General features: G+C 46.3%; 1 protein-coding gene across 4 annotated transcripts in view; it reads left to right on the top strand.

Moving 5' to 3' along the window:
- The window catches only part of TOPBP1 (DNA topoisomerase II binding protein 1), a 302,005-nt gene that overhangs the window by 159,846 nt on the left and 128,511 nt on the right, over window positions 1–13,648 (top strand). For 3 of the 4 annotated variants that reach the window (XM_033929983.1, XM_033929985.1, XM_033929987.1), the window contains 2 exons: window positions 2,690–2,910; window positions 3,451–3,617. In XM_033929983.1, coding sequence (XP_033785874.1) covers window positions 2,690–2,910; window positions 3,451–3,617 — 388 coding nt within the window. The remainder of the gene's footprint in view (window positions 1–2,689; window positions 2,911–3,450; window positions 3,618–13,648) is intronic. The other variant, XM_033929986.1, reaches the window with a different exon arrangement.

The following is a 13,648-nucleotide window of genomic DNA, read 5'->3' as shown; positions in this document are numbered from 1 at the left end:
AGTACTGAAAGGCAGAAATGTTTTTGGGTGTTAAAAATGGTCTATCAGTATCAGAAAAATGTTGGTCTTCATGGGTTCACATGCTGCGTTGATTGCTGGGGGTGCATTAACATCAAAAGTATCTTATTATCCTCACTATCAAACATTTATAGAACCCAGTGGGAGCAGTCATGGTCTGATTCCTGACTGAAGAAGTGGAAAGCTTCAGCCTTATCTTTGGTTTTAAAGGGACACAATGCAGATCATTGGGTGGAAACTGAGGTGTCTCCTCATCACCTATTGTGGTGATCGCACCTTTGTCAAAGGCATACTTTGGCCCATATGTTCAAAACTTCCCAGTTTGGCCATATGTTCAAACTCTAAACCAGTGCCGGTTTTTAACACTCCGAAATCTCCAACAGGTCTGGTGGTGCCAGTAGTGTTAAAACAAACAAACAAAAAAAGCAAAACTTAGATGTTGTGCATGTATTACACACTCACAATATGTCCCCCATTAAAAAAAAAAGAGTCGTGCTGGTTCCCCCTACCCCCAATGATGGCCCCCCTTCCCCATCCCTGGAAATCGGCAGGGCAGGAGGGATGCCCATTGCCTCGGCCACTTAGACCTTCCATGTGAAGACCGGCAGAAGGGATACCCCCACTCCCTCCTATCTCAGCCACCTGGACCCACACACCCTGATCTTCTCCCCCCCCCTTCTTCCCCGTACCTTATTCAGACAATGAGCAGAAGGGATGCCCACTCCTTTCTGCAGGCCTGCCTCTTCAAAATGGTGGGCCTTACTTTTCTGGTGCATTCTGAGATGCTCTGGGAGGGGCCTAAGACTGATTGGTTCAGATGCCTAAGGCCCCTCCTGTGGGATGGCAATGTGGGAGAATTATGGTTTTGTATCTTCTATTAATAAAGTCAATTCTTTGTATAGGGTCCAGATGTGTCTTCAGTTTGAGAAGCAGCAACTCTCTCGCCATTCCATGGTAGTCCAATCTGCTGTCAAACGAGCTGAGCATTTCAAGAGTTCGTCCTCGGTGCTCTCTGGGAGGGAGTATTAGACAATGGATTTTTTGGGGAAGAGGTTATATCGGAATGCTATGCTTTTGGCCTGCAGCATCCTTGCTGAACATAGTGCACAGTGTTGTGGAGTTTAGGACATTGTTCTAAGGATAAGTTTGAGGAGCTCTGCTTGCTAGTAGCCGGAGGGAAGGAGTATGGAAAATACACTGTTTGAGTGATTTATGATATTTTCAAAACAGCCTAAAGAACTTCTGACATGGGGATTGGCATCTGTAAACTCAGCTGGCTATGGGCCCTCAGACCTTAGACAAGATGTACAGGAAAAGCTTGCTGACATGCTGTGCCATGGAGAAAATCTCTTCAGAGATAAGGCACTGCTATGCTCCTTATGTGACATTCTTAAAACCCTCCCCAGGCTGACCTAGCCTCTTCTTCCAGGAGATTCTGTTACTTTCATAGTTATAGATATCCTCCACTCTCTTCTCCAAGCCTTGATGAGCTCTAAAGATTCCAGTGTGACTTAGCCCTTATACAAAAGTGGTTTTGCACACACATCCAAAGTTTATTCCAAAGTTTGTTGTTAAGAGTTTCACCCTAGGGACAAAAAAATCAATCACACACACACGTGTATTTATGCATATATTTCATATATGCAATCCTTTGAATTCTCATATTCATGATGGATTCATTTGATCAATTTTGTTCATACTTTTCTTATATAAACTTGATTGTTTGTAACAATATTATCTTAATATCTTTTCAATTCCAGGCTGCCTTCAAAAATAAGAAAACAATGACATCACAGCCTGTTGCCACCCAAAACACTGGTTGCAGTGCCACATAATGTGGTGGTCTTCCCCCCCCCCCCCCTTTTTTGAAGGTAGTCTGTAGCTAGAGTCCCATACATGATTCATGATCCTTGTCTTTGAGAAAGCAAAGTTACTTACCTGCAGGAACAATCCTTCAACTTCCTAAGATGCAGTATTCCTCTAGCTAGTAATAGACTGTTGCGTGACAGAAGCAGGCAGAAATAGGCACACATGCACAGTAAGATAACCCAAACGTACCTAGAAAAATTTGCTGGGATACTGTTTGCCACATTGGACTACATCAGTGTAGAGCAGTGTTCTTCAACCACCGGTCCATGGACCAGTGCCAGTCCACAGAATTTCCTGCCGGTCCACAGGGCCAGCACGTGCATCAGGCCCAAAACAGCGTTCTTCAACCGCCGGTCCATGGTGCGATCGATGCGGCGTTATCTTCGAGCCAGCTCCCTCTTCCTAACTGATTCAGTGCACAAAGCCACGGGCAGTGGCTCTTACGGGCATCCTGCGCCTGAACCGGAAGCCTTCTCTCTGACGTTGCAACGTCAGAGGGAAGGCTTCCAGATGAGGCACGGGACAATTAGTACTATTATGGGGGCGGGGCCTGGGGTGGAGATTGGGTAGAGATGGGCGGGGTCAGGCCCACGACTTAGCCCCATGTTCTTCAACCACCGGTCCACGGACCGATGCCGGTCCACAGAATAATTCTTTTATTTCTGCCGGTCCATAGGTGTAAAAGGGTTGAAAAACACTGGTGTAGAGAACACCCACTCTGCAGGCAACTAACTTTGTTTTACATTAGTAATAAAATTGCCTAGCATGTTATGATTTAGACTAATAAGTGCCTTTCTCTCAGGCAAGCCCAACATCCAGTTCTGGACATGAATACGGAGCCATCGCAGAATGAGCAGATAATTTGGGATGATCCCACAGCAAGAGAAGAGAGAGCTCGACTTGCTAGTAACTTACAGTGGCCAAACAGTCCTTCCCAGTGCTCTGAACAGCCGCCTACTAGCATGAAGGATATAGGCAAGAAGGAGAAGGAGTCCTTGACAGACTCTGAAATTGCCGAACTGGGTAAATGATGTAACAGAAAAGTCCATTTCTGGTATTCTTTTTTCCTTTCTAATGGTAAAGTGCTAGGGTTAGAGGCCTTTTATGCTTAGTTACTGAGAAGGGTGGAACAGGAAAAATTCCAAGCTTAACCATTTTCAGACATCTGTGACAAAACATGAGGAAGGATATGAGAATGTATTCATTTTAAAAAAAACCCAACCCATACACATTAAAAGTATATGAGAAAAGTCAGGATAATCCAGAAAGATTAAAAAACTGGAAAACATCCACAGAAACTTTCTTTTCCCTCTCACCTTTGAAAGGCTATTTTAAGACTGCTATTGCAAAAATAGTTTGAGTCATTCTAGCTTGTATTTTGAGTTTAATTAGACCCAGCTTTCTGTTTTGCAGCCTGTCAAGGTAAAGACTTAAGGGTATGCCGTTCCATGATTGGAATGGTTTAAACTGCTGTGCATTTTCTTGAACTATTCCTTGACGATCTGAGCTCATTCTTTGTAGTTTATTTCATTATAATTGTTGGAAATGACTTGTTCTCCACAGTAGCATGTGATACTGAATGCGCAGATATAACTAAGTGTCCAGCGTTTCCAGTTAATAGAGATCCCAAAACTCCAGTGAAAGATGAGCAACTGATCCCTACACCACAAGCACCAAGTATCGCCTTTCCTCTAGCCAATCCCCCTGTGGCTCCTCCACCTAAAGAAAAGGTTTGTTAAACTCTATTAACCCTAAACACATGCTTTAATATTTTCTTACTGTACATGTTTGGCAGTGCCTACACCCATGTATTGTCATGCTAGCAGTGGGAAAGGAGTGTATGAAATTTGAATAACTATTTCCATAGTGTTCTTACCATATCCGTCCAGAATCTGTAGGCTATGCCCATCAACCAGCAATTGGTGACAGACTAAAGACCTCTGAGTTTTGCCCTATAAGAGCAATATGCAGCCTTCAATATTTCTCTGTTTCAGCAGATAATGGTAGACAAATTGTGCAGCTTTTAGACTGTTTATGAAGTGAAACTTCTGGGTCAGTTGGAGATCTGGGACTCAATTGAGCAAAGGGTGCTCTTTTGACTAATATCCACTCAGTTAAAAAAAATGTAGTAGATTTATTTGGTTGGAGCTGAAGGAACATCTTAGAAGACTCAGAGAATTTCACTTCCCCCCCTCCATATTTTCCAATGAATAATGATAGAGAAAAGAAAAATCCTATTTAATAAAATAAAAAGGGAAAGTGGATGAGACTTGTATACTGCATCTTTGTGGTTTTACATTCAAAGCTATTTACATATATAGAGGGATTTATTTTGTACCTGGGACAATGGAGGATTAAGTGATTTGACCAGGGTCACAAGGAACAATGCTGAGATCGATCCCACAACGCTCCTGGAACGGATTATGCTCGTAATCCAAGGTACCACTGTATATGATTATGTTTAATGTTTATAATCTTTTGTAAACCGCGTAGAACTTTTTGGTAACGCGGTCTATAAGTATAATGTTATGTTATGTTTCTGTGAGATCTAGTAGGGATACAAGGACCAGTGTTCTTCCTAGGGCCTTTTAGCCGGGCGGTCCGCCCGGGTAATTTAGATGACTGCCCGGCTATCATCCGCTGTGAATTCTGCTGCTGCCGCCGGTGCTGCTCAACACCAAAAAAAAAACGGCTTGGAGATTTCACGCCTTAGCCCATAGCGAACTTATGCTCCGGGGCCCTAACGTAGAAACATAGAAAGAAACGTGTGCATGCCGGCTTCCCTTATCTTTTCTCCGAAACCGGAAGTTATGTCCCGGGGGGGGGGGGGGGGAGAAGAGAAGGGAAGCCAGCACGCACATGTTAGAGCCCCGAAGCATGCGTTCGCTACGGGCTAAGGCGGGAGACAGGTCAGTGAAGCTTACAATTTGCTCTTCTTGCTGCCGGGTCCTACCTACTTTCTGTTTCCGCAAAAGCAGAACCCGGCAGTATTTCCCCAATAGGTCGATCGCGATCTTGGGCCAATCAGCCTTCCTCTCCCCAACGGCAGAATTGACGTCGGGGAGAGGAATGCTGGTCGGCCCGAAGCAGGGAGAGCTTGGGGCGGTGGCGGATTTGCGGCCTGTTATCCGATGGCAGCAGCTTGGGGGCCTGTTCCCCAGTGGCAGTAGCTTGGAGGAGAGCAGGGAGAAAGAAAGAAAGAGGGCAGGCAAGGAGACAGAAGGAAAGAAGAGAAACAGAAAAAAAGAAAGGGGGCATGAAGAGAGAAAGAAAGAAAGGGAGGCAGGGAGAAAGAAAGGGTAGGGAGAGAGGAAGAAAAAGTTGGGGGAAGGAATGAGATCTGGAGGAGAGGAAGCATACAGGCTGGAAGAAAGATTGGATGCACAGTCAGAAGAAGAAAGTGCAACCAGAGACTCATGAAATCACCAGACAACAAGGTAGGAAAAATGATTTTATTTTAAATTTAGTGATCAAAATGTGTCTGAATTTATATCTGCTGTCTATATTTTACACTATGGTCCCCTTTTACTAAACCGCAATAGAGGTTTTTAGTGCAGGGAGCCTATGAGCGTTGAGAGCAGCGCTTGGCATTTAGCGCAGCTCCCTGCGCTAAAAACTGCTATCGTGGTTTAGTAAAAAGGGAGGGGGTATATTTGTCTTATCCCAGGACAAGCAGGCAGCATATTCTTGACTGATGGGTGACGGCACCGACGGAGCCCCAGTACGGACAATTTTAGAGTGATTGCACTCTAAGAACTTGGAAAGTTCTAGCAGGCCGCACCGCGCACGCGCGAGTGCCTTCCCGCCCGACGGAGGCACACGGTCCCCAGTTTCTTAGTTTCCGCGGAGCTAAGAAGTCGCACTTTTCAACAGCTGTTGAAAAGATTTTTTCTGTCGCCTTCCCGCTCGCGAAATCTTTTTAGAAATTATATTTCCTTTTTTTCTTTTATTATTTTCTTTAAAAAAACAAAACAGTTTTTTTCTTTTTTCTTCATTTCGTCGGTTTTGCCCTGGCGGGGCCTGCTGCCGCCATCGAGGCCTCGGCCTTCGATTTGGCAGAAGCCGTTTTTCCTTTCATGCCCCCCCAGCCAGGTTTTAAAAAGTGCCAGCGGTGTGCACGGCCTATCTCTCTTACGGACCCGCACAATTGGTGCTTACAGTGCCTGGGTCCAGAGCATCAGGCTTCTACTTGCACCCGCTGTGCCACTTTGAAAAAACGTACATTAAAAAACCGACAAATCCAACAACGTTTGCTTTTCGGTGCCGATATGTCTGACCCTGCGACATTGACACCGTCATCGGCACCACCTCAGTCGGCACCCACTTCGTCGACACCGCACCGGCGTCGCAACACTCAGGTAAGCCGGCTAAGAAGCCATCTCCGTTGGAGCGTCCTCCGGTCTCAGTAGCAGCGAGTCCAATCCTGCCGACCTCGAGGCGCCCACGGAAGCGCTCTGCTCCTATTGAGGTGAGCCCCTCGACATCGGGTTCCTCATCCTCGGAGCGTAGAGCAGCACCACAGGTACCGCAGAAGAAAAAGGCGGTACTGGTGCCTTCGCTGGACGAGCGGATTGCTGCTGTCCTGCAAGTGCAACTTAAGGAGCAGTTGCAACAACTCCTTCCCGCACTTTTGACACCGAGCCTTCCAGTCCCGGTCCGGTCTGAACTACCGGTACCGACAGTGAAGCGCCCTCTTTTATTGGCATCCACTTTGTCGATACCGGTTCACACTGCTTCCTCGACTTCGATGCCAATCTTAGCACCGGAACCGAGAGCTCAACACCAGGCGGTGCAGACTTCGGTACCGACGCAGCATGTCACATCTCCTGGTACCGTGTCTATGAGGTCGGGTAAGTCGGTGCGCATAACCCGACACCTGGAACCCTCCACTCCGGAGTCTCGAGACCGTGGCTCTCAGATTCGGGACCCTGATTTGTGGGGTGACTCTGAAGAGCCCTTTCTATCTGAGGGTGAGTGTTCCTCTGATGAAGAGGATCAACTTGTTGCTGATCCCTCTTCTAAGCAGGATTCCACATCTTTTACCTCTTTCTTAAAAGAGATGTGTGAATCTCTTTCTATTCCCTTGGAGGCTGAGTCGAAGAAATCCAAGGCATTCCTTGATGCTCTGGACTTTGACCAGCCTCCAAGGGAATTTCTCAAACTTCCTCTCCGTGACATCTTAAGAGAGACTTTTTATAAAAATTTAGAGACTCCCCTGACTGTACCGGGAGCTCCTCGTAAATTGGACTCCTTATACAAGGTTATCCCTATTCCTGGTTTTGACAAACCTCAGCTCCCGCATGAGTCTCTTTTGGTAGAATCCACACTTAAGAAATCAGCGGGAGCTAGTGTGTATGCCTCAGTCCCTCCTGGCAGAGAAGGAAAAGCCATGGACAAATTTGGCAAACGTTTATATCAGAATGCCATGTTAGCCAATAGGTCAGGGAACTACGCTTTTCATTTTTCATTTTATTTAAAGCACCTCATTCAAAACATGACTGCTTTTGAAAAGTACCTCCCTGACCGCAAGAAATCTGCATTTCATGCCTGCTCTTCCTCTCTTCTCCAGTTACGCAAGTTCCTAGTTCGGTCAATTTATGACACATTTGAATTGACTTCTAGGGCCACGGCTATGTCTGTTGCCATGCGTCGGTTGGCATGGCTCAGAGTCTCAGAGCTCGATGTAAATCATCAGGACCGCCTAGCAAATGCTCCCTGCTTGGGTGATGAGCTCTTCGGAGAGTCTATGGATTCCACTACACAAAAGCTGTCTGCCCATGAGACTCGGTGGGATACTCTCCTGAAGACTAAGTAAAAGACTCCACCTGCTCAGCCTTTTCGCCAACAATCTGCCTACCAGCGCCGCTATGCTGCCCGTCCCTTGCCACCGGCTATTCAACAGCCTAGACGTCAGCGTCAGCAACAGCGACAACCACCTAGGCCAGCCCAGCAGCAACAGGTGAAGCCTCCTCCACCACAAAAGTCTACCCAACCCTTTTGACGTGGTTCTCCAAAGCATAGCCAGTATTCCACCATCTGCCAATCTCCCTCGATCCATAGGAGGACGTCTTTCTTGTTACACCAGCCGTTGGGAGAACATCACATCGGATCAGTGGGTCCTCAACATCATCCGCCACGGCTACTCTCTCAACTTTCAGACATGTCCTGCACAAAGTCTGCCAAGAGAGTCTGCTTTGAACACCTCTCAGTCTTCTCTCCTTCTTCAGGAGGTTCAATCCCTCCTCCTCCTGAACGCCATAGAGGAAGTTCCTCTAGATCAGAAGGGGCAGGGATTCTACTCCCGTTATTTTCTGGTCCCCAAAAAAACAGGGGATCTCAGACCCATCCTAGATCTTCGCGATCTCAATAAATGCTTGGTCAAAGAGAAATTCAAGATGCTTTCTCTGGCAACTCTTTATCCTCTTCTCCATCAAAGCGACTGGCTATGCTCCCTCGATCTCAAAGAGGCATACACTCACATTCCGATCAATCTGGCCTCCAGACAGTACCTCCGCTTCATGATCAATCATTGTCATTTCCAATACAAGGTGCTGCCATTCGGTCTTGCCTCCTCTCCAAGAGTGTTCACCAAATGTCTGATTGTGGTGGCTGCCTTTCTACGCTCTCACCACCTTCAAGTCTTTCCTTATCTGGACGATTGGTTAATCAAGGCCAATTCATCTCAAACAGTGCTCCTGGCCACCAACCAAACCATCCTGTTTCTACAGCTTCTGGGGTTCGAGATCAATCTACCCAAATCTCATCTCATCCCCACTCAGAGACTTCAATTCATTGGAGCGGTGCTGGACACAGTCCTCATGAGAGCATTCCTGCCGTCCAACCGTCTTCAAACTCTTCAATCTCTATGTCAGCAAGTGCTTCCACAACGTTCCATCTCTGCCAAGCAAATGATGATACTCTTGGGTCACATGGCCTCCACAGTTCATGTCACACCCCTCGCACGTCTTCACCTGCGCACTCCTCAATGGACCCTAGCTACCCAGTGGTACCAAGCGACGGATCCTTGCTCACGACACATATCTGTGACATCATCTCTTCGTCAGTCTCTACAATGGTGGTTGATATCCTCAAATCTCTCCAGAGGTCTTCTGTTTCATCTACCTCCTCATCAACTTGTCATCACCACCGACGCCTCCCCTTATGCCTGGGGAGCTCATTTGAACGAATTCCAAACTCAAGGACTTTGGACAGCCCAGGAAATGAAACATCACATCAATTTCCTGGAACTCAGAGCGATGTTTTATGCCCTCAAGGCCTTCCAACATCTTCTCTTTCCTCAGGTCCTCCTGCTGTGCACAGACAATCAAGTTGCGATGTACTACATCAACAAGCAGGGTGGGACAGGCTCTCGCCTCTTGTGCCAGGAAGCCCAGAAGATTTGGGCTTGGGCCACAGATCACCAACTATTCCTGAAAGCAATCTACATTCAGGGAGAACAGAATTCCTTAGCGGAGAAGCTCAGCAGAATTCTCCAGCCTCACGAGTGGACACTCGATCCTTTAACTCTACAGTCCATCTTCGCTCAGTGGGGCACTCCTCAGATAGACCTCTTTGCAGCTCCTCACAATCACCAGCTGCCCCTATTCTGCTCCAGACTCTACTCCCCTCACCGTCTGGCAGCGGATGCATTTCTCCTCGATTGGTCCAATCTGTTCCTGTACGCTTTCCCTCCTCTGCCTCTCATGTTACGAACCTTGTTCAAACTCAAGAGGGAACGAGCCACCATGATTCTGATTACTCCACGGTGGCCCAGGCAACATTGGTTCTCCCTTCTACTTCAACTCAGTTCCAGGGAGCCTTTCCTTCTTCCACTGTTTCCTTCTCTGCTTACGCAACATCAGGAGACCCTTTTGCATCCCAACCTTCCATCTCTGCACCTGACAGCTTGGTTTCTCTCGGGCTGACTTCTCATGATACTCTTTTGTCTCAGCCCGTTCGTTCCATTCTGGATGCCTCCAGGAAACCGGCCACTCTGCTATGTTACCATCAGAAGTGGACACGGTTTTCTTCCTGGTGTCTTCTTCATCATCATGATCCCACTTCCCTTGCAGTGGAGACCTTATTGGATTATCTTCTTTCTTTGTCTGACTTGACTCTGACTCAAGTGACTCTGGCCTCAAGTCTATTTCCATCAGAGTCCACCTCAGTGCTATTGCTGCTTTTCATGAGTCAGTTCATGGAAAACTTCTCTCGGCTCATCCCTTGGTGTCCAGATTCATGCGGGGTCTTTTCAATGTGAAACCACCTCTCAAAGCCCCTCCGGTAATCTGGGATCTCAATGTGGTTCTTTCCGCCTTAATGAAGCCTCCTTTTGAACCTTTGGCTACCGCTCCTTTCAAGTTTCTCACTTGGAAGGTACTTTTCCTTATTGATCTTACCTCTGCCAGGAGGGTCAGTGAGCTACATGCACTAGTTGCTGATCCACCTTTTACAGTCTTTCATCATGACAAGGTGGTTCTGCGTACACATCCAAAGTTTCTCCCTAAGGTTGTCTCGGAATTCCATCTCAACCAATCCATTGTTCTGCCTGTCTTCTTTCCGAAACCTCACTCTCATTCTGGAGAACAAGCTCTGCATACTTTGAACTGTAAGCGGGCTCTGGCTTACTATTTAGAGCGTACTAAGCCCCACAAATCAGCTCCCCAACTCTTTCTGTCCTTTGATCCGAATAAATTGGGACGTCCTGTGTCTAAACGTACGTTGTCTAATTGGCTGGCAGCGTGCATTTCTTTCTGTTATGCTCAGACCGGACTGACACTGGAAGGTTCTGTCACGGCCCATAGAGTTCGAGCTATGGCAGCATCTGTGGCTTTCCTCCGCTCCACGCCTATTGAGAAAATCTGCAAGGCTGCTACTTGGTCCTCAGTTCATACTTTTACATCTCATTATTGTCTGGATGCTTTCTCCAGACGGGATGGACACTTCGGCCAATCTGTTTTGCAAAATTTGTTTTCCTAATGGCCAACCTTCCCACCATCCCTCTTTTTGTTAGCTTGGAGGTCACCCATCAGTCAAGAATATGCTGCCTGCTTGTCCTGGGATAAAGCACAATTACTTACCGTAACAGGTGTTATCCAGGGACAGCAGGCAGATATTCTTGCGTCCCACCCACCTCCCCGGGTTGGCTTCTTAGCTGGCTTATCCTAACTGGGGACCGCGTGCCTCCGTCGGGCGTGAAGGCACTCGCGCGTGCGCGGTGCGGCCTGCTAGAACTTTCCAAGTTCTTAGAGTGCAATCACTCTAAAATTGTCCGTACCGGGGCTCCGTCGGTGCCGTCACCCATCAGTCAAGAATATCTGCCTGCTGTCCCTGGATAACACCTGTTACGGTAAGCAACTGTGCTTTTTGTATGGTTGTTACTGAGGTGACAGTGCATAGAGCCATCTGCTTTGACCTCTTTGAAAATACCCCGGAATAGGAATGATAATTAATATTTCCTATGCGTACAGTGTGCTTTTTTGGGGGTTTTTTTTTTAAATTTTATTGTTGGTAGATCATTTTGACTTGGTCATTTTAAAAGTAGCTCGCAAGCCCAAAAAGTGTGGGCACCCCTGCTCTAGAACATCGCTCCTCAGTTTTATCAAGTGGTGCAGTGAGGGGCCAGCACTTTACATCTTATCTCCTCATGTACAGCACGGTTCTTTATTCTAAGCAGCTCTGTCACTAACAGTACCAAGGGTGCCTTATGCTACTTTCACTACCATTTGCAGTCAGGTTTGGCATTTTATCATGGTTTTGGTTTTTTTATTTAGTTTTTCACCAGTATTTTCATTTATTTATTAAAGCAGCCTTTTTTAACAGCCCGATGCCCCTCCCCTATCAGTGTGCATCCAATCCACTGCCGACACTTTTTTGGCGCCTTTTTCAATGGATCAAATATCATAGCCCCACTGTCGCGTGTTCACATTTATTCTGTGTACGAGTTTATCTCATCAGTGCAGAGACCTTTTTGGTAAGTTCATTTTACTCTCCCTTTGTGGTTTTATTCTTTGGTTTTAATAGAAGCTCATTTGAACAATAATTTAGATCTTTCCCAGGTTTCACTTTTCATCTACCCGGTCAGCTTGTTTTTGAGCTACTATCGGCTTATGTTTTCAAGATACACTGTATTATCAGCTGTTCATTTCCCATACGTTTACTTTTTGCCCTGTTTAGGTCTATATAGTCTAGACATATTGTTTGTAACCAGCCATCATTTTAAGTATGTATATGCCCTATTTTAGTGGGGGGGGGTTAAGTTCTTTTAGCATGTTATTTCATTAATTCTGAGTTCGGTGTTACAATATATTGTTCTTGGTTTTTAGTTTACACATTATTTATTCTTTTCTATGACATGTTCACATCGCAATTTTACTTAAAAATATAAATAGGTCTCCATATTTCCATTCAAGTTTCATCACGGTGCTCTGGTTTTGGCTCCAGTATTTGTCACTTCCGTCCACAAGGTCTGGCTATCCATTACCGTCTCATATTTTAAAGACTTACTCGTTATAATTAGCGGTGATCCACACGTCTCTTCATAATGGACATGTCCGATTTTAGCATTTGGATCTTAGTACTATGGGTTTAGTCTTTTCTGGTTTCCTTTCTATAGTCTGCTTTTCGTCTGGAGTCTTTTGAGTTTAGAATTACATTTTATGACATATTTTTGTGATTATAATTGTATGACATGTCTAAATCGGTCAAGTTATCCATTCTTTTTATTATTTTTTGTCCCCTTATGCAGTGGCAGACCACCCCGGGTGCCAGCCCTAGGGGGTTACACAGCCGGCTGGATCCAGAACTTTCCGAGCTGCTCTAAATGGCATCTGCACCTCAGCGCGGCTGCCGTACTTATTCCGAAGCAGAGTCGGCAGCCGCACTGAAGTGCAGGAAGGTCCCACGATGACTGCATTTGCCGCCTCTGCCTCCGGAAGACGTAAGTAACATCAGAAGGGGTGGACCAGCAGCTGCAGTCATTGCGGAACCTTGCCGCATCTCCCTGCGTCTGCCGGCCCACCCCTTCCAACGACACTTACATCTTCCAGAGGCAGTCATCATGGGACCTTGCTGGTTTGGAGGGATAAAGGAGCATAGAAGGGTGGTGGATGGAGAAAAAGGGGGTCAGGGTGGTATGGAAGGGTGGTGGAGGGAGAAAAAGGGGGCAGATGTGATGGAATTAGTGTGCAGGGAAAGGAGAGAGAGACATAAGGGAGAAGGATACTGGATGGAATTGGGTTGGAGGGAAAGAAAGGGGGAAGATACTGATGGAAGTGGGGGGAAGGGAGAGGAGAGAGTGAAATGCCAGACCATGGGGGTGTGGGAGAGGGAAGGTAAGAAGAGGAGAGAGATACCAGACCATTGGAGGAGGGAAGGGAAGAAGATGGATGCCAGAATAATAGGGGTGAAGGGAGAGATGGAAGTGGAATACAAGGAGAGAAGATGCCATATAGAAGGGGCAGAGAGAGGATAGACAGTGGATGAAAGGAAGAGAGTGACAAGACTATGAGGAAAGCAGAAACCAGAGAAGACAATGTAGAAAAAAAATTCTATTTATTTATTTTTTTGCTTTAGGGGAGATGCATCGCTGTTTCTGTGGTGTTGCCGTCCCGCCCCACCCGGCTACTTTTTCATGTCACCCGGCTGGAAAAAATTTCTTGGGAGAACACTGAAGGACTGTTTGTTTATTTATTTAAAATATTTATATTCTGTATTATCTCAACATTTTAAACAAATTACAACATAGCAAAAATAATTAATA

Source organism: Geotrypetes seraphini, chromosome 2 (genome assembly GCF_902459505.1).
Source record: "Geotrypetes seraphini chromosome 2, aGeoSer1.1, whole genome shotgun sequence".
Lineage (NCBI taxonomy): Eukaryota > Metazoa > Chordata > Amphibia > Gymnophiona > Dermophiidae > Geotrypetes > Geotrypetes seraphini.
This window is presented reverse-complemented; position numbering and strand designations above follow the sequence as displayed.